This window comes from Gopherus evgoodei, chromosome 4 (assembly GCF_007399415.2).
Source record: "Gopherus evgoodei ecotype Sinaloan lineage chromosome 4, rGopEvg1_v1.p, whole genome shotgun sequence".
In the NCBI taxonomy this organism is placed as follows: domain Eukaryota; kingdom Metazoa; phylum Chordata; order Testudines; family Testudinidae; genus Gopherus; species Gopherus evgoodei.
Window position 1 is genome coordinate 60,500,836 of NC_044325.1, and position 24,748 is coordinate 60,525,583.

Here is a 24,748-nt window from a genome sequence, read left to right on the forward strand (position 1 = left end):
TGAATCTAAACAAAGGGATTCCACCCTCTTTACCACCTCCCAGATTTCCCCTAGGATACTCCCTGCTTCAAGTCCTTGAAACACAAGTACCGAGAGATCTAATCTCTCTCCCCCCTCACCCAGAGGGTATGCAAAGTCAGGCTTAGTAAATCTAACACAAAGAGATTTTCCCCCTCCCTTCCTTTCTTAGCCTTAAGCAGTGAAAAACACTCAAACAGGTCTTAAAAAGAAAGCTTTATATAAAAAGAATGAAAAAGGACATAAAAGGGTCTCTATTTCAAGGTGACAATATACAGGGTCAATTGCTTAAAAGAAAAATGAATAAACAGCCTTATCCAAAAAGAATACACTCCAGCAACTACAAACATGTAAATACAAAAAAAAATAATATAAACCTATTGTCTTACTATCCTTGTACTTACAACTTGGAAACAGAAGATTAGAAAGCCTGGAGATTCCGGTGGTCACTCCCAGAGCCGAGAAAGAGAACAGAACAAGAACAAAGGACTCAAACCCAAAACTTCCCTCCACCCAGATTTGAAAAAGTCTTGTTTCCTGATTGGTCCTCTGGTCAGATGTTGTTTGTTACCCCTTTCCAGGTGAAAGAGACATTAACCCTTAGCTATCTGTTTATGACATAGGTGTAACTCATTTTGTACCTCAGCCTTTCTGATTTTGTTTGTGCTATTCTTCAGTATTCCTCCTTAGCAATTTGGTCTTGTTTCCATATTTTGTAGGATTCCTTTTTGATTTTCAAGTAATTAAAGAGCTCCCGATGGAGCCATATTGGTCTCTTACTATTCTTCTTATATTTTCTTTACATTGGTATAGTTTGCAGTTGTGCCTTTAATATCATCTCCTTGAGAAACTGCCAACATTCCTGAGCTCTCTTGTCCTTGTTTTGCTGCTTTCCCTCCTTCCTTTCTTTAGAATCATGAAATCTATCATTACATGATCACTTTCAGCCAGATTGCCTTCATCCTTCAGATTCACAGCCAGTTATTCCCTGTTAGTCAGATTCAAGTCTAAAGTGGACATAGTCCCTCCCCTGGATACATAAGGCAGTGCTGTCCCCAACCCGCTCTCCATTCCAGACCCTCTCTCTGGTCTCTTCTTACCATCCATGGCTGGAGTTGCAGCTCTGTGTGGTCTTAACCGCAGAACACTTCATCTAGTTCAGTTTTTTTCTCATGTTGTATATAGTTAGTAGTACCCTCAGGGTTAGTTGCATTGGTTTAGTTTTCTTGGTGATGCCCTTACCGGGGTTTGAACATTGTCCTTCATCTGCGGAAGCAATTATCTCATGCAGTTCTTGCTCTGTTTTGGCATGGCACACATTAAAGAGCATTGTGTGATCTGCAGATTGTTCAAGAAATGGGGATAGCTCAGTGGTTTGAGCATTAGCCTACTAAACCTAGGGTTGTGAGTTCAATCCTTGAGGGGGCTACTTAGGGATCTGGGGCAAAATGAGTACTTGGTCCTGCTAGTGAAGGCAGGGGGCTGGACTTGATGACCCTTTGGGGTCACTTCCAGTTCTAGGAGATAGGTATATCTCCATTAATTTAAACTTAAACGGACTCAAGGACCATTTGGCTCAGGACCTTTTGTCTAAAGCAGCAACTGCTCAAATAGGCCATGCAGCCTGCTTCAGCACTACGACCTTTGTCAGGTCGGAGATCACCTCTGGAGTTCCAAGTGTTCTGCTGCTTTGTGTTCCAAAGAAAGCACCTCTCCAAAGAAACAGAGGTGCTGTTCCTGGTTGACCTTGCCAAGGAAAAGGTTGCATAAGATCATTTGAGACTGGTTAAGGTCCCACAGGGACTCTTCTGTCTCCCCCAGGAAAAGCACGGACTGGTTTGGAGTTGGTGCCAGCCCATGGGATGGTGTAGGTACCTCTAACCCTTCCCTGGTACCAAGTAGGAAGGTTAGAAATCCTGCACCATTGATTCTGATTTCAGCCTCTGGACATCCGCTGAGTCCAGTACCAACAATGCTGGTATTGACTGTTTCCATGTCAGTAGCATACCAGACAGCTACAGACCTCCTCTGCCTGTCAGTTCTGACCTCTCCTTTGGTCCAGGACCGTGCCAGGATTGCATCAGTTACAACCCTGTTCACTGACTGAGCTGCTGAACCTTGAGTCTGTTGGCACTGCACCCCAATGTTCCCCTTCCAGAGGCTGTGGAAGCAGGGCCAGTACTGGGATTGATATTGGGAAGCTCAGCACTGCTGCAGTCGATACAGCAAACATTACCAAGGCAGCTTTCACCTCCCTCAATATTGGCACCATAAGACGTTTCAGTACCGCTGCTGACTTTGGGGTTGACACTGCTTCCGGAACCAACATGCTTGGTACTGCTTCCATTGGCAGCGCCACTTCCCGCTTCGTTCTGGGCAATGAACGAGTCAGACTGTTGACTCCTTCCATCTGGTCTCACTCTGCCCTTATCCCCAGGTTCCCAAGGCTCCTTGGTGTCTGAGTTAAGGTTGTCATCCTCCCTCTCTACATTGCCTGATCAGCATCAGGGGCTGTCGATGGACTGTTATGGGTATTGGGATTGGCACATGTCTTATGGTTGGGACAGAGGCACCTGCCTGGTGCCTTCTGGCCACCAATGCTTTATCCATGCCAGTGGCCTCCATGGAATCTGTGGGATGCTCCGTAGTCACAGAGGTCCTGCTAGCCATCACGCTAAAAGGCAAGATCACCAATCAGGTCTGTCGTGGTGACCATTAATCCACCACAGACCCAGGCACTGGCAGTCATTCTCCCAGTGGAGCCTCCAAACTCATCTCATCTGAGTCCATCAGTCCTGGGCTTTAGCCCTGTTAACGTCCTTGTCTTCATCTCTGGATGATTCCATGCTGCCTTGTTCATCCCTCCCTTTAATAGTGGAGGATTTTAATGCATACCAAAGCCTTTTGTGGCATACATCTGCTTCCCTCATGACCCAAGCAGAGTTCTTGCAAGAGAACACCCACAAATGAGTGAATATCCTGTAACTATCTTCCCCTGGGAGAGTCACCCTCCCTATCAATGCACTCCTTGAACCACCTAAGGCCTTCTGAGGCACGCTAGCTTCAGTGCTGCCGGTGACTAAGTGCATGGAAAAGTGCTATTTCTTTCTTATGCAGGAATTTGAAGGGTTTTACTCCCACCCAGCCCCAAATTCCATAGTTGTAACTGCAGTGAATGGTAGAGCCCAGCAGGACAGATTTAAGTCCACCCCCCCAAGGATAGGGTCTCTCAACCATGCACCTCATGGACAGGAAGATTTACACGTCCTCTTCCTTACAGATATGAATTGCTAACCAACAAGCCTTTCTGTCCAAGTACAATTTTGTTAACTGGTCAGATGTGTCAGAGTTCATAGACCAGCTGCATGAAGTCTTGGAAGAGGAATTTTGGGCATTTGTTACTCAGGACAGCTTGGTGGTTAAGATATCCTTGTAGTCTGCGCTAGACATTGCAGACATCTCGGCCAGGGTGATGGCCTCTGCAATCAAATGAGGAAGGCTTCCTGGCTGCAAAATTTGGGCATTACCCCTGATGTCCAGTAAGTTATTGAGGATTTGTCATTCAGTGGCCAAACACTGTTCTTGGAAAAGACTGACAAGATGCTACACTCCTTCAGAGACTCCAGGGTTGTCCTGTGGTCCTTGGGGGTGTACGCCCTGGCTGTGAAAAGGCTCCACTACAGCATTCAGAAGTAGCAACAGCAGCAGCAACAGTATCATCTGCAGCATACATTTTGCCAGCCATTCTCTTCTCCGAGACAGCAGAACTAACCCAGAAAGGGATATAGGTCTCACTGGAGGAAGCAGTCTGGCTCAGGGTTTGGCCAATCCATATGCTTTCCCCGCCATACTCCAAGTGTCCATTGATCCAAAGCATTGTTCCTGTCATTGCTTTGGGCTCAATCACTATTAACAGCTGGGTCCTAAGCACCATCAGATTGGCTTATGCCATCCAGTTCCTCTCCAAACCTCCCCACTCTCCCTCTGTGTCCCTCTTCGGGACCACTCTCATGAAATACTGCTCCTCGAGCCAGTCTGTTCTCTGCTGGCTTTGGGAGCCATGAAGGAGGAGTATACACTGGAACACTGTGGTCACAACTTCTATTCCCAGTTCTTTCTGAAACCAAAATCCAAGAGAGGAGTAAGATCCATTCTTGACTTTCCTGGCCTCAACAAATATATCAGGTACATGAGATTCTGAATGGTCACTCTATTGAGTATTCTCTCCATATTATCCCAGAATGACTGGATTGCTGCTCTGGACCTTCAGGACACCTTCTATGGTGATTTTACTAAGCCACAGAAAATTCCTTCTTTTCATTATGGCAGAGCATCACTTTTACTACACTATGCTTCCATTTAGCCTCTGTTCTTTCCCCTGATTTTTATGAAATGCATGCTCATTATGACTGCATATCTCAGGAAGAAGGGAATTCACATATTCCTGTATCTGGATGACTGGCTACTGAGGGGCAGATCTAGAGGGGAAGTTCTTGCTCATGTTAGCACCATACTTGCTCAACTGTCTTGGTCGCATCCTAAACTCTGGGAAGTCAATCTTGGCTCCCACTCAGAAAAGCGAGTTCAGCGGGGCCCTGTTAGATTCCACTACATCAAAAGCATTTCTGCTGACCCATTGTTTTCAGACAATTCACCACCTTTGCCTCAGTCTGCACTCTCAGCCTTCCATGACAGTTTGGGCATGTCTGAGGCTCTTGGGTCACTTGTGCACAGGAGGTCCAGTTTGCAAGGTTGCACCTTTACCCTCTTCCAGTGTGGTTTAGGATGGTTTACCGTCTCACTCTTCACCTTCTAGATCAGGGGTTGGCAACCTATGGCACGTGTGCCAAAGATGGCACACGAGCCATTTATTAATGGCACGCTGGGGCCTGTCTGGACTCCAGCGTGCCATTAAAAATCCTGCCAAAGTGGCAAGCCACAGGGTCTGCGCTTCTGGGCCGGAGCGCTGGGCAGAGTGCAGCAAGCCGCTGGCCCCTCCCCCCCCTTCCCCTGGAGTCCTGCCGCTGCGGGTGCAGTGCTGTGGGGGCCAGGGCTGTGCACTCCTGTGGGGCAGCATTTGGCTCCATGGGGAGGGAAAGACGCTCCCCGCTCATCCGGAGCCCTGCTGCCCTGCGCACAGCGCTCTGAGGGGCGGGGTGGAGCAGGGCTGCGTGCAGGGCAGTAGGGCTCCAGATGAGCAGGGAGCCTCATGGTAAGGGGTATAGGGTCGGGATGGGGGCAATCAGGGAGCAGGGGGGGTTGGATGTGGGGGGGTGGGATCCTGGGAGAGAGTGATTGGGGCGGAGGTCTCTGGAAGGAGCAGTCAGGGATCAGAGGGGGTTGGATGGGGCATGGGAGTCCTGGAGTCTGTTGGGGGCGGAGGTGGATAGGGGTCAGGGCAGTCAGGGGACAGGGAGCAAGGAGGGTCCTGGGGGGCAGTTAGGGTCTCTGGAGGGGGTGGTCAGGGGACAAGGAGCTGAGGGAGTTGGATGAGTTGGGAGTTCTGGGGGCGGATATCAGGAGGTAGGGGTGTGGAGAGGAGTTGGGGCAGGCAGGGAGCAGGGAGACATTGTATGGATCCAGAGTTCTGGGGGTCCTGTCAGGGGATGGGGAGCGGTTAGATAGGCATGGGAATCCAGGGGGTTCTGTCTGGGTGCAGGGGTGTGAATAAGGGTTGGGGCAGTCTGGGGACAGGTAGGCGGTAAGATCCTAGGGGGGCAGTCTGGGGACAAGGGGTAGGGAGGCTTAGATAATGGGTGGGGTCACAGGAGGGGGTAGTCGGGACAAGCAGTGGGGGGGTTGGAGGTTCGGGGGGGGCAGTCACCCAGCCCTCTGCCCTGACCCACACACACACACACACACATATCCAGCCCTCTGCCCTGAGCCTTGCACCCCCCTACGCACATACCCCCGCTGACCTGAACCCTGTACCACTCACAGGCCCCACTCAGCCCACTGCCGGCCTAGGTGAACAGAACCCCAGACCAGTAACTGGCTGAGCGGGCCGCCGGTGTAAGATCAACATTTTAATTTTATTTTAAATGAAGCTTCTTAAACATTTTGAAAACCTTGTTTATTTTACAATACAACACTAGTTTAGTTATATAATATATAGATTTGTAGAGAGAGACCTTCTAAAAACCATTAAAATGTATTACTGGCATGCGAAACCTTAAATTAGAGTGAATAAACGAAGACTCGGCACACCACTTCTGAAAGGTTGCCGTCCCCTGTTATGGATAGACTGATTCATATTCCTTCACTGGTCCTGGATTACTTGTAGTGGTGGATGTATCCAGAGAATGTTTGCCAAGGTGTTCCTTTTGTCCAGCTCTCACCAATCAGATCGTTTGTTACCGACACCTCCCTGATTGCTTGGGGGGGTGCACCTGGGGGCCACTGAAAGTACACAGGACTGTGGTTGGAGCAGAGGCTTCAGGCCATCTACACTGCATGTTATGCTTTTTGGGACCATATCATTGATTCAGTGGTTCACATACTTATAAAGAATACCACTGTGATGTACTATATGAACAAACAAGAAGGAGCACACCCCAGGTTGCTCTGCCTAGATGTAATTGAGATGTAGTAGTTCTGCATTGAGGTCCACATTATTCACTTGCCTGGGGTTCAGAATCATCTCAGGGGTCATCTTGGCAGATATTTTTCCTCAAGTCATGAGTGGTCCCTGAAGACAAGTGTCCTCCGGGTCATTTCACAACTTAGGGCATCCCAATGATCAACCTATTTGCTACAGAAGCCAACAGGAAATGTCATCTGTTCTGCTCTTGAGGGGGCCTCAATCCAGGCTCCCTATCCAACACTTTCCACTTGAGCTGGCAGTTGGCTCTCCTGTACTTCCCCTTTCCCTCAGTCCCAATTTTTTTGCCACTCTGCCTTGCCCATGAAGGGCAGATGACCAGCATCAAGGCACTGCAGCAAAGGCTCAGGGTGGATTAACCCTTCAAAGGGTTAACTGACCCAAGGAGGGATGCCAAGGAGGAAGAACACTGCTCCCCAGTGCCAAAAAGCTGGGCAGAAAAGATAAAATAGGGAAGGGCAGGAGCAAAAGAAACTGCCTCTGTTTGCTGCTGTGGAGGCAGACAGCCTGGGAGTAAACGAGAGCAGAGGGGGCAGGGCTAGAACGTGTGATGCCAAAACAACCATCTACCTCCATGAGCTGCAGATAGAGAACAATCCTGATGTCCAGAATTGTGGGATACACTGGGCTGTAGAAGGGTTAAGGCCTCCTATAGAACAAGAAGTCAGGAGGAATTGGATTCTTGAAAGAGGTTGAAATCCTCTCACATCCTGAAAAAGGTCCAGCTGAGGATCCAAAGTCCGTTGGTACCAAGACATCGGTACTGGGAAAAGTGGAAGTCTCGAATTGTGGTGTTCAGACCATTGGTGTGGAGCTCATAGGTTATGAGCTATGATCTACTCAGTAAAAACAATGAGGAGTCCTTGTGGCACTGTACAGACTAACAAATTTATTTGGGCATAAGCTTTCATGGGCTAAAACCCACTTCATCAGATGCATGGAGTGGAACATACAGTAGGGAGGTATAAATACTCAGCATACAAAAAGATGAGAGTTGCCTTATCAAGTGGGGGTTCAGTGCTAACGAGCCAATTCAATTTAAGTTGGAGGTAGGCTATTCTCAACAGTTGACAAGAAGAAGTGGAAATCACTTTTGTAGTGTTAATGAGGCCAATGTAAACACGGTGGCCCATTTCAAACAGTTGACAGGTGTAAGTATTTAGCAAGGGGAAATTAGTTTTTGTAAAAACAACAAGGAGTGCTTGTGGCACCTGAGAGACTAACAAATTGATTTAGTTTTTGTAGTGACCCATTCACTCCCAGTCTTTATTCAGGCCTAATTTGATGGTCTCCAGTTTGCAAATTAATTCCAGTTCTGCAGTTTCTCATTTGATTCTGTTTTTGAAGCTTTTTTGTTGAAGAATTGCCACTTTTAAGTCTGTTATTGAGTGACCAGGGAGATTGAAGTGTTCTCCTACTGGTTTTTGAATGGTATAATTCCTGATGTCAGGTTTGTGTCCATTTATACTTTTTCATAGAGATTATCCAGTCTGGCTGATGTACATGGCAGAGGGGCATTGCTGGCACATGATGTCATATATCGCATTGGTAGATGTGCAGGTGAACGAGCCCCTGATGGTCTAGCTGATGTGGTTATGCCCTATGATGATGTCCCTTGAATAGATATGCAGACATAGTTGGCACCGGGGTTTGTTGCAGGGTTTGGTTTCTGGGTTAGTGTTTTTGTTGCGTGGTGTGTAGTTGCTGGTGAGTATTTGCTTTGGGTTGGGAGGCTGTCTGTAAGCAAGGACTGGCCTCTCTCCCAAGGGCTGTGAGAGTGATGGATCGTCCTTCAGGATAGGTTGTAGATCCTTGATGCGCTGGAGAGGTTTTATTTGGGGACTGGGGGTGACGGCTAGTGGTGTTCTGTAACTTTCTTTGTTGTGCCTGTCTTGTAGTAGGTGACTTCTGGGTACCCTTCTTGCTCTGTCAATCTGTTTTTTCACTTCATCAGGTGGGCATTGTAGTTTGAAGAATGTTTGATAAAGATCCTGTAGGTATTTGTCTCTGCCTGGGGGATTGGAGCAAATGCAGTTGTATCTTAGAGCTTGGTCTGGATGAAAGATGGAGGCAGGTAGGTAAGTATAGCGGTCAGAAGGTTTCCGGTATAGGGTGATGTTTACGTGACCATCGCTTATTTATATTGTATTGTCTAGGAAGTGGATCTCTTGTGTGCCAGGCTGAGGTTGATGATGGGGTGGAAATTGTTGAAATCCTGGTGGAATTCCTCAAGGGCCTCTTTTCGATGGATCCAGATGATGAAGATGTCATCAATGTAGCACAAGCAGAGTAGGGGCATTAGGGGACAAGAGCTGAGGCAGCGTTGTTCTAAGTCAACCATCAAAAAGTTGGCATACTGTGGGGCTACTCAGTGCTGCTTAAAAGAATGCAGAAGTCTAAGTCTGCTCCTGAGGACCCTTTGGTGCTTAGGAAGCATAGGATACTGAATTAGACTTGTACCAAGCAGTTGGTGCAGGGTCATACAGTACCATCTATAGTAACAGATGGTACAGTATGATTTCGGTCTTTGACCATATCAGAACATGGTACAGACAGGAATGGAAGAGCATATGTCTCCCCTTCCTTTCTCTGGTGTGGGCAGAATTTTATTACTCAGAGACGTTTCAGTATTAGAGGAGCATCATTCCGTTGTATTGTAATCTGTTGAAAAAACATCTTCCTCAGAGTCTCAGCAAATACACAGTTCTCTCCCATATATCCCCTGGTGGCTGACCTTTCAGAATTGTATTCAGATTGGTGATATTCTAAGCATGTTGATGGGAGAGATTCTTATCATTATCCTTCTAAGACTTGGGGAGGTTCCTTCGGTGTCCCCCTCCTCATACATATGGGGCTCCCAGTGGTATTCTTGGAATCCATGGGATCCTTAATAGGAGTAGTTTAGGAGAATGCATAAATGTCTTAGCAAGGAGACGGAAAGTATGCAACCTGAATTACCACAGCAACAATTGCCACAGCAAGAAGATATGATCAACACCCGGGGGAGAAGATCTCATCTTCTTCCCTTGATGAGGTTGTTGTGCTCTCTTCTTTCTTATGCTGATTATTTGAAACAGTTTCAAGAGCTGATGCATTGCAGATCCATCTGGAAGTGATCCAGGAATCTCATCTTAAATTACTAAACTCTCTTCAGATGTCAGGATATGGAGCGCTTCCATTAATGAAGCACTATTGGAATCTGCTAAAGTTGAAGGGGACACTCAGCCACCATACCATCTACCTGCAAAAGGCTGACAAGAAATATTATACACCTCTCAAGGACACAGAGTTTATCTTCACAGCATGCTCCTAAATCTTTAGTGGTCAATATTGCTGAGAGAACGAAGCAATATCTCTCTGACACCACAGGATAATGAACAGAAATGGTTAGATTAACTCAGGAGGAAGAGTTATTCTTCAGCTACTTTTCAATTTAGAATAGCAAATTAGCTTAGCTCAGACATGCAATAGGAGTTTTCATAGAGTAAGGACTGCAGTATTTAGTCTATTTTTACCTTTTCATTCACTAACTATGATTTTACATCTTTCACTGTGTTTCAGAGGTTAAGGGTTTTGTTCCATACTTCATAACTGATCACGGAAAGACTCATTTATATAATTCTGAATAACTGTTATAAGGCATCATAGGATGGATGGTAGAGTTTGTAAAAGCTTTATCTATGCAATGAACAAGTCTATTTTTGCTGTGCTGAAATTAGTCTGAGTGTGGTAACAGTACAATATCGTTTTCTGGTATTCTATTATAGATACGGGATGATAATAAAAGACAACACCCTTGTCTCGTGGAGTTCTCAAAATTACCTGAAACAGAGAAGAATTATAACCTACAAATGTCAACAGAAACCCTAAAGTGAGTTTTAAATATAATATTAAAAAGAAATCAAGTTTTATATTTCTACTGATTCTGCCATTTAAAATCATAGAATTGTAAGACCGGAAGGGATGTTGGGAGGTCATCTAGTGCAGTCCCCTGCACTCAGGGCTGGATTAAGTACTATCTAGACCATCCCTGATTGATGTTTGTCTAAATTGTCTAAATGTGTTGTATGTTTCCAAAATGTACAAGTCAGATGGACAATTGGGTCCAAATTCTGTTCAAAATAATTTGTACAATTCCTCTTGACTTCACTGGGAGTTCTGCGTGTATATTTAAAGGGCAGAATGAGGTCATTTATTTGCAGAGATATAGAGGAGAAAACAGAGTTAAATTCTGGTGACTTTACTCATGATAAAAGTCCCATGTGAGTCTAACTTGCAGTGGACTACTTGTTGCAGGAGGACAAGCAAGATTTGACCCATATTTTTTAAAACATTCATTTGTACTTTTTTTTTTTTACTTTGATGCTAATGTCCTTCATTTCATTTTGTAATCCTATTTCTGCTGACTTTTGCTAAATCAAAGTCTTCATTTTTCCAAAGCCTATAAATCTGGAATTAAATTAGAAGTACATTTGAAGTGTTTCAAATATGAAGAGTTACTAATAACACAAAATAATTTAAGAGAGTGCAATATTTTTCTTTAACACCTGATAGGAGCTGTAACTTCATTATATTTTACAACCACCAACTTTTTATCTTTATAGAACTCTTTTGGCCCTTGGATGTCATATTGTTCATGCTAATCTAGCAGCTGAGGAAGATCTTAAGAAAGTAAAACTTCCTAAAAAGTATGTATCTTAACAATTATCATGCATTGATTATAATTATTAATTATTTGTGTGTTACTTAAACATACAATAGTCTTTGCAATTGTTTTGGTAAACATTATTTTAAGAAATTTATTTTCAGCTATAATGCTGACTCTAGGTGCTATGAAAGTTTCACATATACAGACTGCCTGGGCACATGAATGCTGACTTGCAACAGCAAATTTTTGTTTCAGCACCTGGCCACTGATGATTGCTGACTGCCAATCTTGCTGTATTATGTCACCCTGTGGAGTGGCTGTGAGAAAAATAGCCATGCACTAGTGACTATATTGAACTAGCATACTCTTTTTACCTTGTGATGTTAGCTTTGTGTAACTCCAGAATAGAAAGTTTTTTTTATTATGTAGCAAAATATAGTACATGATACTGTTCTGTACTTAAAAGGGTATACTCCTCTTCCATATAACTGCCTCCATTTTCCATTTACTTTTTCATTTTGGTAAAAGTATTGTACTATATACAAAAATGTACAAAGACAAGACTAATCTAACCTCTATTGATATTTAAATCAATGTGTTGTGACAAAGTACCTCCTCTACCTTGGTGGGTTCTGCGCTTATTGGCAGATTTGCTCACCTCAGTGATCTCCCCCACAGTCTGGATCAACTCCTCCTATGTCTGATCAGGAGTTGGGAGGTTTGGGGGGAACCCAGGCCCGCCCTGTACTCCGGGTTCCAGCCCAGGGCCCTATGGATTTGCAGCTGTCTATAGTGCCTCCTGTAACAGCTGTGTGACAGCTACACCTCCCTAGGCTACTTCCCCAAGGCCTCCTCCAAACACCTTCTTTATCCTCACCACAGGACCTTCCTCCTGGTGTCTGATAACGCTTATACTCTTTAGTCCTCCAGCAGCACACCCTCTCAGTCTCAGCTCCTTGTGTCTCTTGCTCCCAGCTCCTCACACGCTCTTCCTCTCCTCTGGTTCCTCCCCATCTGACTGGAGAGAGCTCTTTTTAAAACCCAGGTGCCTTGATTAGCCTGCCTTGATTGGCTGCAGGTGTTCTAATCAGCCTGTCTGCCTTAATTGGTTCTAGCAAGTTCCTGACTACTCTAGTGCAGCCCCTGCTCTGGTCACTCATGGAACAGAAAACTACTCACCCAGTGACCAGTATATTTGCCCTCTACCAGACTCCTGCACCCCACTGGCCTGGGTCTGTCACAGTATATAACTAGAAAAAATTAAGTTATGTAAGAAAGATATCTAGATAATACTCAGATTATTATGCAACACTAGGAAAACACAATTCAATATTATGCATTAATTAGGTATTCTCAGCATACTTACCTTTTGTACGGTACACTTCTTCAGTATTAAAAAGAGTTGGAGATAACTTTTAGGAAGTTGGGACACAATCCTGCAAACATGTATACATATGGATTACTCATGGGGATAAATATCTTCAAGATCAGGCCTTCAGTGTTCTAGGCAAGGACAAGTTTCCTTTAAGGCATTTGCCTTTGAAAAGATCTTTTCCAAATGATTATATGATAGAGTGCTTACCCTGGTGAGCGGCATGCCAAAGGTTGCCGATCCCTGCTATAGAGGCATGTACTAAGCTACCTAGGCCCTTGGTTTAATCATGCCCGCTGAGGACTGGGTCTGTCGGCATTACATAAGGTCTTCAAAACCTTTGATATATTTTAAACTATATTTTAAACATAATACTCTACAGAAAACTCAGAAGAGGTCTTAAAATAATTGGTTTTATTTATTATACTCAGTTATATGTGAAGACATTAAAATATATAATCATTGGATGCTAGTATATTTGAATAGAAAGCATATTAATGGAAATACAATCTGTATTCTACAACAGGGGTCAGCAACCTTTCAGAAGTGATGTGCCGAGTCTTCATTTATTCACTCTAATTTAAGATTTCATGTGCCAGTAATACATTTTAATGTTTTTAGAAGGTCTCTTTCAATAAGTTGATAATATATAACTAAACTATTTGTTGTACGGAAAATAAATAAGGTTTTTAAAATGTTTAAGAAGCTTAATTTAAAATTAAATTAAAATGCAGAGCCCCCCCAGACTGGTGCCCAGGACTGCTCGTGTGCTGTCTTCAGCATGTGTCCCATAGGTTGCCTACCTCTGTTCTACAACGTACATGATTTTTTAAAAAAATACCATTAATCTTCAAGTCAAATATTACAGAAATGTTCAAATTATAAATATATCTTCTAATGTTTAAAATGTAAACATATAAATTTCTGCTAAAAAGCACAGTTTATAACATTTTGTTATTTGTTTTATAGCAGGTATTTAAGGACCCAGGCAAGGATTTGGGTCCCATTGAACTAGGTGCTGTACAAATTGGTGGTAAATTAGAGTGTCTGCCTCACAGAGCTTCCATGTCATGGGCCTTGTCATAACTTAGAATGGATTCCACAAATAAATGGGGAGTGAGGGATGGAGACAGAGGAGAAAATCACACTAAATGCCATATGGAAAATTTAAGAATTCCATCCTTGTGAGAAAAAAAAAAGTATTTTTAAAAGTTTGTTTTTAAGTTTGCCAAAATAATTTTCACTCTTACTATTGTTTTTATTGGGTTATAGTTACATGATGTCAAATGGGTATAAACCTGCCCCTCTAGATCTTTCTGAAGTGAAATTGTTACCTTCTCAAGAAGTTTTAGTTGATAAACTTGCAGAGAATGCACATAATGTCTGGGCAAAAGACAGAATAAAACAAGGATGGACCTATGGCATTCAGCAGGTAAGAACCACTTTGTCAGTGACATTTGAAAGCTGTAGAACTGATTAGTTTGAGTACAGTTAAATTACTATTTCTGAATCATTGTTGGATGTTAGATATGAGGAAAATATAAACATAGATTCTATCGTGCACTACATCTAATATATGAAAAACGTTAATAGGCTTTGATCATGCAATTGGTCCATAGATTGCATGGACCACCTGCTTGGATCTGATTGTAGGATCAGGGCTTGAGAGAGATTTGTTTTTCTTTCTTTTAAACAAGTAACACTATAGTTACTCAGTTAATTATAAAATTTCTCAGGGACATATTTCCTTAATTCCCCTCATTCTTGTTTTGTGCGTAGTAACAGTTCCTGACTTTTGTGTTTAAGTATTGTATTTACTAGCTTTTATATTTATAAAAATGCCTTTTATTTATGGTATAACTATGACTTTTATGCTGGGGGTGGGGAAGACCCCTAAGCCTATATTTTATGCAGAAAAGAGAGAGCATACGTTAATATTGACTGTATCTCATTACATACATGTTGTGTGAAGTTTAAAACACAATTTCCTTTAAATACTTTCTTATGACTTCTTTTTAGGACCTTAAGAACAAACGAAATCCCCGACTGGTGCCATATGCATTATTAGATGAACGTACTAAGAAATCAAATAGAGACAGTCTTCGTGAAGCTGTTCGGACTTTTGCTGGTTATGGATATAATATTGAGCCACCAGACCAAGAACTAGGTATGTCTAGTAAATACTAATTCTTCTTCATGTAGTGTCCCTATGGGTGCTCCACTTCAGGTGTTGCATGCACTTATGACTGGAGATTTTCAGTAGCAGTGCCTGTTCAGTTTGTGCACACTCTCATGATACCTTTGTGCCCCACACGGAGAATATATAGAACTGTCTTATGGCCAGATACTGAGCATCTAGCATGTTTGCTTTCAGATTATAATTTAGCCTCAGTGTTGGTGTAGTTACTTAATCTAGTTAATTTTATGATTTGATAACTTTTTATTTGACTAAGAGGTATTTTTGCTCCCCTCTCCACTTCCCTTGCTTATGCCAGAGGGACTGTCCTTGGGGATTGTCATTGCTGTGGTATACCAAGACACCCAGGCTTCAAGGACTGCCTCTCATACTGGGAATCCATCCCGGTTAGCAATGGACATTCTCAGTGCCTCCACTGTTTGGGAGACACCTATGTACCTAATAACTGTAAGATTTACACATCTTTTAAAAGCAGATCTAGAAAAAAAATGGGAAATCAAATTTAGACTCTTGATGATGGGGCAAGCCCTCAGACCAGCCTAGATCTGGGCTCAAAGGACCCCCTCCATACCATGGCCTTTGAGTGCACTTAGTGCCCTATCCACCTCTGTATCCAGCTCACTAGGATCTTTGTGAGAGAAAGGCAACAAAAAAGGCTCTGCGGAAGAGTTCCAGCTCTACAACCAGAGAGCCTTCTTCAAAGAAAACTACGTCATTTCAGAGACTGACCATTCTGAAGATGTCAGGTCACAGAGGGAGTATCATCGAGGCTCCAAGATTTCTGGTACTGGAAGCTCATCAAAGACTTCCCATTCTTCCAGGATCAATGGAACCAAGCATGCTTCAGTACCAAAAGTGTCCTGGGTGCTGACCAAACATGATCTGTCCAGCACAGGTTCTAAGTGTTTTGCGCTAAAGAAATCAGTATCATATATGGACCTACCCATCACCTACCCAGAAAGGAAATTTCCAAGGAAGAAACAATCTTGTGCCCCATCTCACTGGTTTGATCAGCAGTGGATGCCCCCTCCTCCACCTTATGGTCCCCTTCAGTGGGCATATTGGGACCTATGGCTGGGTGGAATAAACTATGGCTGTTTATTGCCAGTAGTTCTTGAGAGCTCTGAGATACTCCTACAGGGAGCATAAATAAAAATAATGACCTGTTCTATCTCTTCCTTCTCAGTAGCCTGAGCATCAGGAGGAAACTTTGAGGAGCAAAAGGCCAGAGTGGACAAACAAATATCTAACCATCATGGCCAGATGAGGCTGTAATGCTTGCACCACCTATTTTGGCAGACAAATTCAAGCATGTTCAGGAACAGAATAAGCTTATCACTTATTCACTCAAAATTCCTTTAGAGGAGGCCTAAGTTGGAGCATAAACTTTTGGACATCTTACATTTGACAGCTTCCGCAGAAGTTGTTACCATTAAATGAGGCTGTATTAGAACCCCCCAAGACAATCTGGCAAACTCCTGCTATGGCATCCCATAAGTGTAAATGGGCAGACAAAAAGTACTATGTTCTACCTAAGAATTCAGAGGTTTTTTTCTCCCACCCACAACCAATTTCTTTAGTTGTGAAAGTGGTCAATGAGTGTGGCAGACAGCACCATGCAAAGTCTACACTGTATGGTCAGGACAAAAGTGACTTGATTTCATAAGAGCTACTCTTCTGCAACTCTGCAGAATTCAGGATCGCAAATTACCAGGCTCTGATGGCAAAGTACAACCACACACCTTCCTGACAGACATAAAGACCAGTTCAAGGCTATCATAGACGAAGGTCACCTCTTAGCAAGGACCTTATTGAAAGCCTCCCTAGGTGTACCCTTCAGCTCAATCAATCACCATTGTCGTCATACATCAAGCATCTCAGCTGCCTCTGTACATCTTTTCTATGAAGATCCAAAATACCATGGAAGACCTCCCTTTTGATTGACTTGAACTCTTTTCTGAATCCTCAGGCAAGTGTCATCATAACTATGGATGCATCTCTTGTGGAGTAGGGAGTGCACCTAGACACACACAGCATCCAGGTCAAATGATTTGCCCAAGAGGCTTATCTCTGCATCAACCTCTTGGAATGAAGAGCAGTCAGGAATGCCTATCTACACTTTTTTTGTATTCATCCGGGGCCAATCCATAAATATCTTAGTGGACAACATAGCCTGCATGTTTTACATAAATTGCTAGGGAGGGTGAGATCTCCCCTCTTTTTGTCAAAGCAACATATGGAACTGGAGTAGAGCCAATCACATCCTCATCTCAGCCTTTACCTTCCAGGCATTCAGAACACCATGACTGACAATTTGTGCAGTCACTTCTCACAAGATAATGAATGGGAACTCTACCCTTGCACTCTTAGACACAGAGGTGGACTTCTCTGCAACTGCTGCTAACAAAGAAATGCAATAAATTCTGCTTGAGGGGAGGACTGGATCATCACTCTCTACAAGATGCATTTCTTACTCTTGGGAGAGACAGCCTTCTCTATGTCTATCTATCCAGACCTCTCCTCTTGAAGCAGCTGAACAGAGCCAGACTGATTCTAATTGCACCAAATTGGCTGAAAAATATGATGCCCTTTCCTGATTTGTCCGGCTTCCTGCCCAGCATTACACCCCCTGACCATTCCTCGTCTGCTATCCTGGAATTCTGGTTTGACTCTTCATCCCAGTCTGAACATTCTTTGACTCCAGGCCTGGCTCCTCATGGCTCTCAGGGATAGAGACTTCCTCTGCATTAGAAGAACAACAGGTATTCTTAAACAGCAGGATGATATCTATGCAAAATAATTACCTAAAAAAGCTGAGAGATTTCATCTCCGGTGTGTCCAGCGACAGTTTTCACCTATTCTCTCTCTGTGGTTCTTGATTACTTGTTGGAAAGACCTGACCATTTTTTAATCCTATGAGTTCTGTTGAGGTTCACAGCCTTTCACTCTTCTCTAGAGGGATTCTCAGTGTTTGCCTACCCCATGATGGCAAGATTCATCCAGAGGTTGATGAATCATTCTGCAGATTAAAGAGCCAATCCCTGTATGGGATTTAAACCTTGACCTTAATTGCCTTATGAAACTTCCCTTTGAATAACTTGTCCCTACTTCATCTGCCTAAGAACATTCCTTTCTTGGTGACCATCACTTCCACTCAGAGTCAGTGAAATGGGGGCTTTAAGGGCAGATCTTCCCATTACAGTATTCTTCAGGGAAAATTTTGTTGTGACACCTCCTAAATTTTTACTTACAGTATCTTCCAAATTGTATATTAATCAGAAACAACAAGGAGTTTGGTGGCACCGGACTCCTTGTTGTTTTTGTGGATACAGACTAACACAGCTACCTCCTGATACTTGACACCATAGATTAGTCAAGTTATTCACCTTCCTTTTTTCCTCCCAAAGTCACACCTGCCCAGGGAGGAAGTGGTCCTCCATATCTTGGCTGTCAGAAGGGTGCTAGTTTTCTGTCTGGACAGAACCAAACCATTTAGAAAGTCTCACAGACTGTTTGTTCCATTTGCAGAAAGACCGAAGGACCCACAGTTCTCACTCAAAGACTCTCAGGGTTTATCTCTGGATATATTATCTCTTGTTATTGTACTGTCAGTATTCAACCTCCTTCTAGCATACAAGCCCATTCTACAGAATCCCAGTCTACTTCTATGGCACTATTGAAAGATATTCCAGTTGAACAGATTTGTAAAGCTACAACTGGGACCTCAGTGCATACCTTCTCCAAACACTATGCCATGGTTCACGCTTCCAGATCAGACAATGTGGTTGGCAATGCAGTTCTGTCTTCATTGTTAGATCCTACTTCAAAACTTCTTCCTCCTGTCATGGATTCATCTCGGGAGTCACCTGAAGTGGAGCACCCAGAGGATTGCTACTCAAAGAAGGAGAGGTTATTCACCTTCTGCGGTAACTAGAATTTTTTGAGATGTGTATCCCACTCCACCACCCACCCTCCTTCCCCTGTGCTTCAGAGTTTCATCTTGTGGGACTTTGCAGTAGAGAAGGAATTGAGGGAGGTTCCCCTGCACAGTTTATATTGCTTCAGTACAGGACACAAGGATGTCTGGAATGTTTGTGTGAGCTAAATGGGCACTGCTACTGAAAATCTTTGAACAAAGATGAGTGGGGCACATTCACACCTGAAGTGAAGCATCCATTGGGGGACATATCTTGAAGAAATCCAGTTACTACATCAGGTGAGTAATCTCTCCTTCACAGAACTATTTAATATGTTAGGGAAAATATGTAAATCACTGTTTGAGAAAGTAGCTTATATCTCAAATGTTTTGCATAATAACTTTTCAGTATTGTGGCACAGTAAATAAATTTTTTCAAGTGAATTATTTTAACCTATAATTACAAGGAACAAATTTATTGAAAATATTTAATCCTTATGAATGATTTATTATATAAAATCAGAACTTCCTAGACTTATTTGGCTTACACATGTGCTTTTGATTTGTAAAACCTGCAGTACTACTGATTTTTCATTTAGAAGTCATTATTTTAAAATTAAATTCTTCCATGATCTGCTAAGGCAGTCAAAAACACTGGAAATGTGGTCTTTTGCTTCTTTGTAATGTAGAAGGAAATAGATGTGTATATATTTTTTAAGACTTTCTTCTGCCTCCCCCCCCTTTTTTTTTTTACTTTAGACTTATAAGGAATGTCACATTTGGGCTCTATTTTCTTTATAGGATGTCTAGGAGGTCTAAGGGATACTTATTGCAAACCATAAAACTTTAATTGAAGGGAAGAGTGTTGAATCTTAAAGGCTTCCTTTAGCCAAAAAGTTAGTTACATAAACTAAATAGATATTAACATCAACAAACAAAACCAGAATGTTAAACATTCTGTGTAAAATACCCTTACGCTCTCAAATGTTACACTTTCACTCTTTGCTCTGGTGATGCCACCGTTTCCTGGCTTGGCAGTAATCAAAGAGTCTTCCAGCCTAGACCGGGCCTGAATTTTAATATGGGTGGGGATAAAAACACAATATGTTTAATGTGGGTGGGCTGATGAGGTAAAAACAAAAGCAGGAAAAAACATACAAAAGAATCAATCTTTCTGATACGCTTTAAAAACAAGCCAAATTTTTATTTCCTTTCGAAGTCCTCTCTGACTGCTTTTTAAAGGCTCAATCCTGTCTCCATTATAGTCCAGTGGGAGTTTTGCCATCTGCTTCAATGGAAGCAGGATTTGACCTTAAATTGTGGAATGGATTGATTTATTTTAATCTACATTTATTAATCATATTATTATTTCTTGATCTAAAATATTTTTATTTACAAAAAAAACCCTCTAAATACACTAAATTACTACTTATGAGGGTTGCAGGATCAGTTTTATGTTTCCTGGATATATCATTGGTCCTGATACTGTTCACTGAAGTTAATGGAATTTTTGCAAAAATTCTATTGACTCGGTGGGAGAAGGAGCAGTCCTATTATTCCCATAGCTGGAGCTATCAGCTAAGGTTTAGTAATGAGCTCCAGAGAATTATGTGCAATTTACAGCAACAGTCTTGCTCAAATGTAGGAAGTCTCTACTCCCATGCAGCTTTGTGCTTGGGGCTGTTCCTTGGGAAATATGTATGTTACCCACCAAAGTTTCTTACACAATCATTCAGTTGTAGAACTAGAATTTGTAATCCAGTATAGCTTTTATACTGTACTAAATTGTGGATCATTTAGCTTGATTGTGGCTTGATGTCTCTCTGTTATTAATATTTACAGGAAGAATTTATAAAACTTGTGTGTCTACGTCTTTGTGTTTTAAAGACGTATTTGTAAATAAATCTATAGGAATAATTTTTAACATAAAATACAAACACTCAGACCTGAAGAAGAGCTCTGTGAAAGCTTGTCTCTTTCATGAACAGAAGTTGGTCCAATGAAATATGTTACCTTACCCACTATGTCTCTCTAATATCCTGGGACCAACACAGTTACAACTGTATGGCAAACACAAAGATCATGTCATATGAGAGAGAACAAAACAAGAGAGTGCTCCAGATGCATATTATAAATATGAAGAAGAAATGTAGTACCATTCTCAGCCATGTCCATAATAAATAATTATTTCTTTCAGAACTGAGACAGATGGAAAGTTAAACATTGGCATTTTCAGTTATAATATTTCATTCTAATTTTTTTTTGTTCTCTTTTTCACAGCTGACCAAACTGTGGAAAAAGTCAGCATTGATAAGATACGTTTCTTCAGAGTAGAACAGTCTTATGCAGTGACTTCTGGAAAGTGGTACTTTGAGTTTGAAGCTGTGACGGGTGGAGATATGCGTGTTGGCTGGGCAAGGCCAGGCTGCCGGCCGGACATAGAATTGGGAGCTGATGACCAAGCATTTGTGTTTGAAGGCAGCAGAGTTAGTAAATTTCTTTACAAAAATTAATTTAAATGAGTTTGTTTGTAGTTGTGAATAGGCTGCACCAGGGGTCGGCAACCTTTCGGAAGTGGTGTGCCAAGTTCACTGTAATTTAAGGTTTCTCGTGCCAGTAATACATTTTAACATTTGTAGAAGATCTCTCTCTCTGTGTCTATATTATGTAAATAAACTATTGTTGTATTTAAAGTAAGTAAGGTTTTTAAAATATTTAAGAAGTTTCATTTAAAATAAAATTAAAATGCAAATCTTATCAATTTAGTGTGATCCTTGCTTGGGATCCTTGTCTGGGGTTCCAGCCACCAGCCCCGCTCAGCCCGCTGCCAGTCTGGGGTTCCATTCACTCAGCCGGCAGCAGGCTGAGCGGGGCCAGCGGGGGGCTGAGTGGCTCAGTTCGCTGCCAGACTGGAGTCCCAGCAGCACTCGATCTGTGATTCCGGCTACTGGCCCCTTGCCAGTCAGGGTCCCAGCTGCCGGCCCTGCTCAGCCTCCTGCCAGCCTGGGTGAGCAGAACCCTAGACCGGCAGCAGGCTGAGCGGGGCTGGTGGCTGGAACCCCAGACAAGGATCCCAGGCCCTGCTCAGCCCGCTGCCGGTCTGGGCTGAGTGGGACCAGTGGCTGGGACTCCAGACTGGCAGTGGGCTGAGCCGATCAGCCTGCTGCTGGTCTGGGGTTCCGTCCCCCAGCTCCTGCCAGTTGGGATCCCGGCTGCTGTCCCTGCTCAGCCTGTTGCCGGTCTGGGGTTCTGCTCACCCAGGCCGGCAGGAGGCTGAGCGGGGCTGGCAGCTGGAACCCCAGACCGGCAGCAGGCTGAGTGCTGCCGGCACCCCAGACTGCCAGCGGACTGAGCCACTCAGCTTGCTGCCGGCCCCACTTAGTCTGCCGCCAGCTCCACTCAGCCCACCACCACTCTAGGATTCCAGCTGCCAGCTCCTGACAGCTGGGGTCTCAGCCGCCATCCTGCTCAGCCTGTTGCTGGCCTGGGGTTCCCTGGGGGTCCCCAGGCCAGCAGCAGGCACTGAGTGGGGCCAGTGGCTGGGACCCCAGCTGGCAACGGGGCAGCAGCTGGAACCCCAGAGCGGCAGTGGGCTGAGCCGCTCAGCCCGCTGCCACATGCCATCAAAAATTGGCTCGTGTGCCACGTTGGCACGCATGCCATAGGTTGCCGATCCCTTGGCTACACAGTGACATTTTAATGACAGTGTCTTGAGCAGACCCTTTGTAAATTCTGAGATTCATGTAAATGTTTTTACTCTCTGAGCTACATTACAGTGTCACTGTGTAGCTTATTCTGTATGTTCTGATTCTACCCACTGTGGCTACTTCTACAGAGACAGATTTCTGTTATGTTTATCTTCTTGGATTCCATGTAATTCATGGAAAGGACTCTGTTTCAAGTCAAAATGAACAAAATGCAGTTTATTCAGCTAAGGCAGTTCTTTTCAGGCAAATGTCACTTCAAAACAAACATAAAGGATGCTTAGCACATTAATATTCATAGGAGTTCTGTGTCACTATATGAAAATTATTTAACGTCTGTGTTCCTCAGTGTCCCCATATAAAAATAGGGAAGATACTAGCCTACAGTACCTCAAAGGCGTGTTCTGGTGCTTAATTCTTTCATATTCATGAATGTCTTTGAGATCTCTGTATGAGAAGCCGTAGATAAAAACAAAGAAGTAAGAGTAGAGTCCCACCACTGATGAAATTATTTCATTAATACTATATCTTAGATTTACAAATTGTTCATATATATTAAGATATATTTTCTTATTTAGAATTTTATGAACCTATTATCATATGCAGTATAGGTCCACTGATTGGCAATGTGTCTTGGCTTCCCTTTTTTCCCCTTTGCTTTGAATCTCTCTTGGAGCAAATTGGGTGTGTTGTGCTTTTATTTCTGAGTCTCTGTTCTTTTTCAGGGCCAGCGTTGGCATCTAGGCAGTGGATTCTTTGGACGAAACTGGCAACCAGGAGATGTTGTTGGTTGTATGATAAACTTAGATGACAAGTCCATGATCTTTACTCTGAATGGGGAATTGCTTATAACCAATAAAGGTTCAGAACTTGCCTTTGCTGACTTTGAAATAGAAAAGGGTAAGCTGAATCCTATTGTTTTTAAAGTTACACTGCAAGCGTATAAGAAAAATTAGGAGAAAATTATGTTGTACTACAGATTTAAAATTAATTGAGAAGTCTGAAATTGTATTGTTGCAGATGAATCTGCCTCTTCCCATTTCATGGTTGGGGATTCCTCATATACTTGGCCCCCAGCTCTGACAGAGCATCTCTGAGCTTTCACCTGAATGAGAGACAATGAGGAAACTTACTTGCTGTTGAATCCAGTGCCATTGCCCATCTATCTTTTGTTGGCCAAATGAATGTGTTGGCTCCTTGTGCTTGAATGGCCCAATCCTAGTCCTTTTGGTGTTTCCTGAGGATCGAGGGCAGTTATCAGCTAGTAGTTTTATGTTGCAATGTAAAGCCTGAACTTTAATTCAAAGATAATTAATTCTTTAGAGGGCACTGTGGTGAAAAGATTCTGCAAGCCCTAAGCTGCAAATAGAAAAATGGGTTTCAAACAACTTGCAGTACTGAATCATCCTTTTCAACAGGAATAATGGTAAGAACAAACAACTACAAATCAGCAATGATAAATAACTAAACTTAATTAGATAAAATGTTAAACAAAGCAATGTACTCCCAGATCAGGGGTTAGTGGGCATATCACATGAAAAAATAAACTTGAACCACTTTGATATTTTATTCTATGACAGTGAGAACTAGACTTACACATTTTAGTAGCAAGTGAGAGCTTGTACAATGAAAGTAATTTTGGGGACAACCGTATGTTCAATTTGTTCTTTTAAATTCTTTACAAAGATTTATTTACATAAACATTTTCCAGAATGACTCTATGACTTTCATGTTAAGCAATGAAGATTATTGTCAATCAAATTACATTACTAATGTTAACGTTTTCATTCTAGTTTTTCACTGAAAAGTGAAATAAGTGTGATCAATGTATAGTCCAGCTTGCTAGACTCTCAATGGACTTTGAGCGCTTAAAAATATCTGTGAAGTCCCTGTAATGTGGTGGTTCTTAGGTCCATTATTCATGAATAAGGACTATCCATAGTAGTAAAGATTTTCAGGATCAGCTTCCATATATACATGTATGGTGGGGGAGGGGTCAAGAAGTGCATTACTGAAGGTCTGTGCATATTGATCAAATCACATATGCATGATGTAGGAAAGTAAAATATCAGTAAGGAAACAGATTTTAGTTTCACCCTTCTGAGAGTTAATACAGATAATATTAAGCTAATTAAAATTGTGTCATACCAAGGTACAATGCATACCAATGAGTAGCTGTGTCACTACTGCCCTGTGACCTGGAGTGCACTTTACAATGCTTTGCTGAAGTAGCCTCCAACCTGGACTGCTCACAAACAGCCTCTAGCATGCAAGTCACTCCCATATATCCAT

The 24,748-nt window shown here is 42.8% G+C and overlaps 1 protein-coding gene across 1 annotated transcript in view; it reads left to right on the forward strand.

The window, feature by feature from the left end:
• Window positions 1-24,748, forward strand: part of RYR3 (ryanodine receptor 3) — a 607,531-nt gene that overhangs the window by 221,677 nt on the left and 361,106 nt on the right. Inside the window, 6 exon segments of the mRNA XM_030559417.1 lie at window positions 10,387-10,490; window positions 11,224-11,307; window positions 13,912-14,071; window positions 14,659-14,806; window positions 21,033-21,238; window positions 23,182-23,356. Of these exon segments, the coding sequence (XP_030415277.1) occupies window positions 10,387-10,490; window positions 11,224-11,307; window positions 13,912-14,071; window positions 14,659-14,806; window positions 21,033-21,238; window positions 23,182-23,356 (877 nt within the window).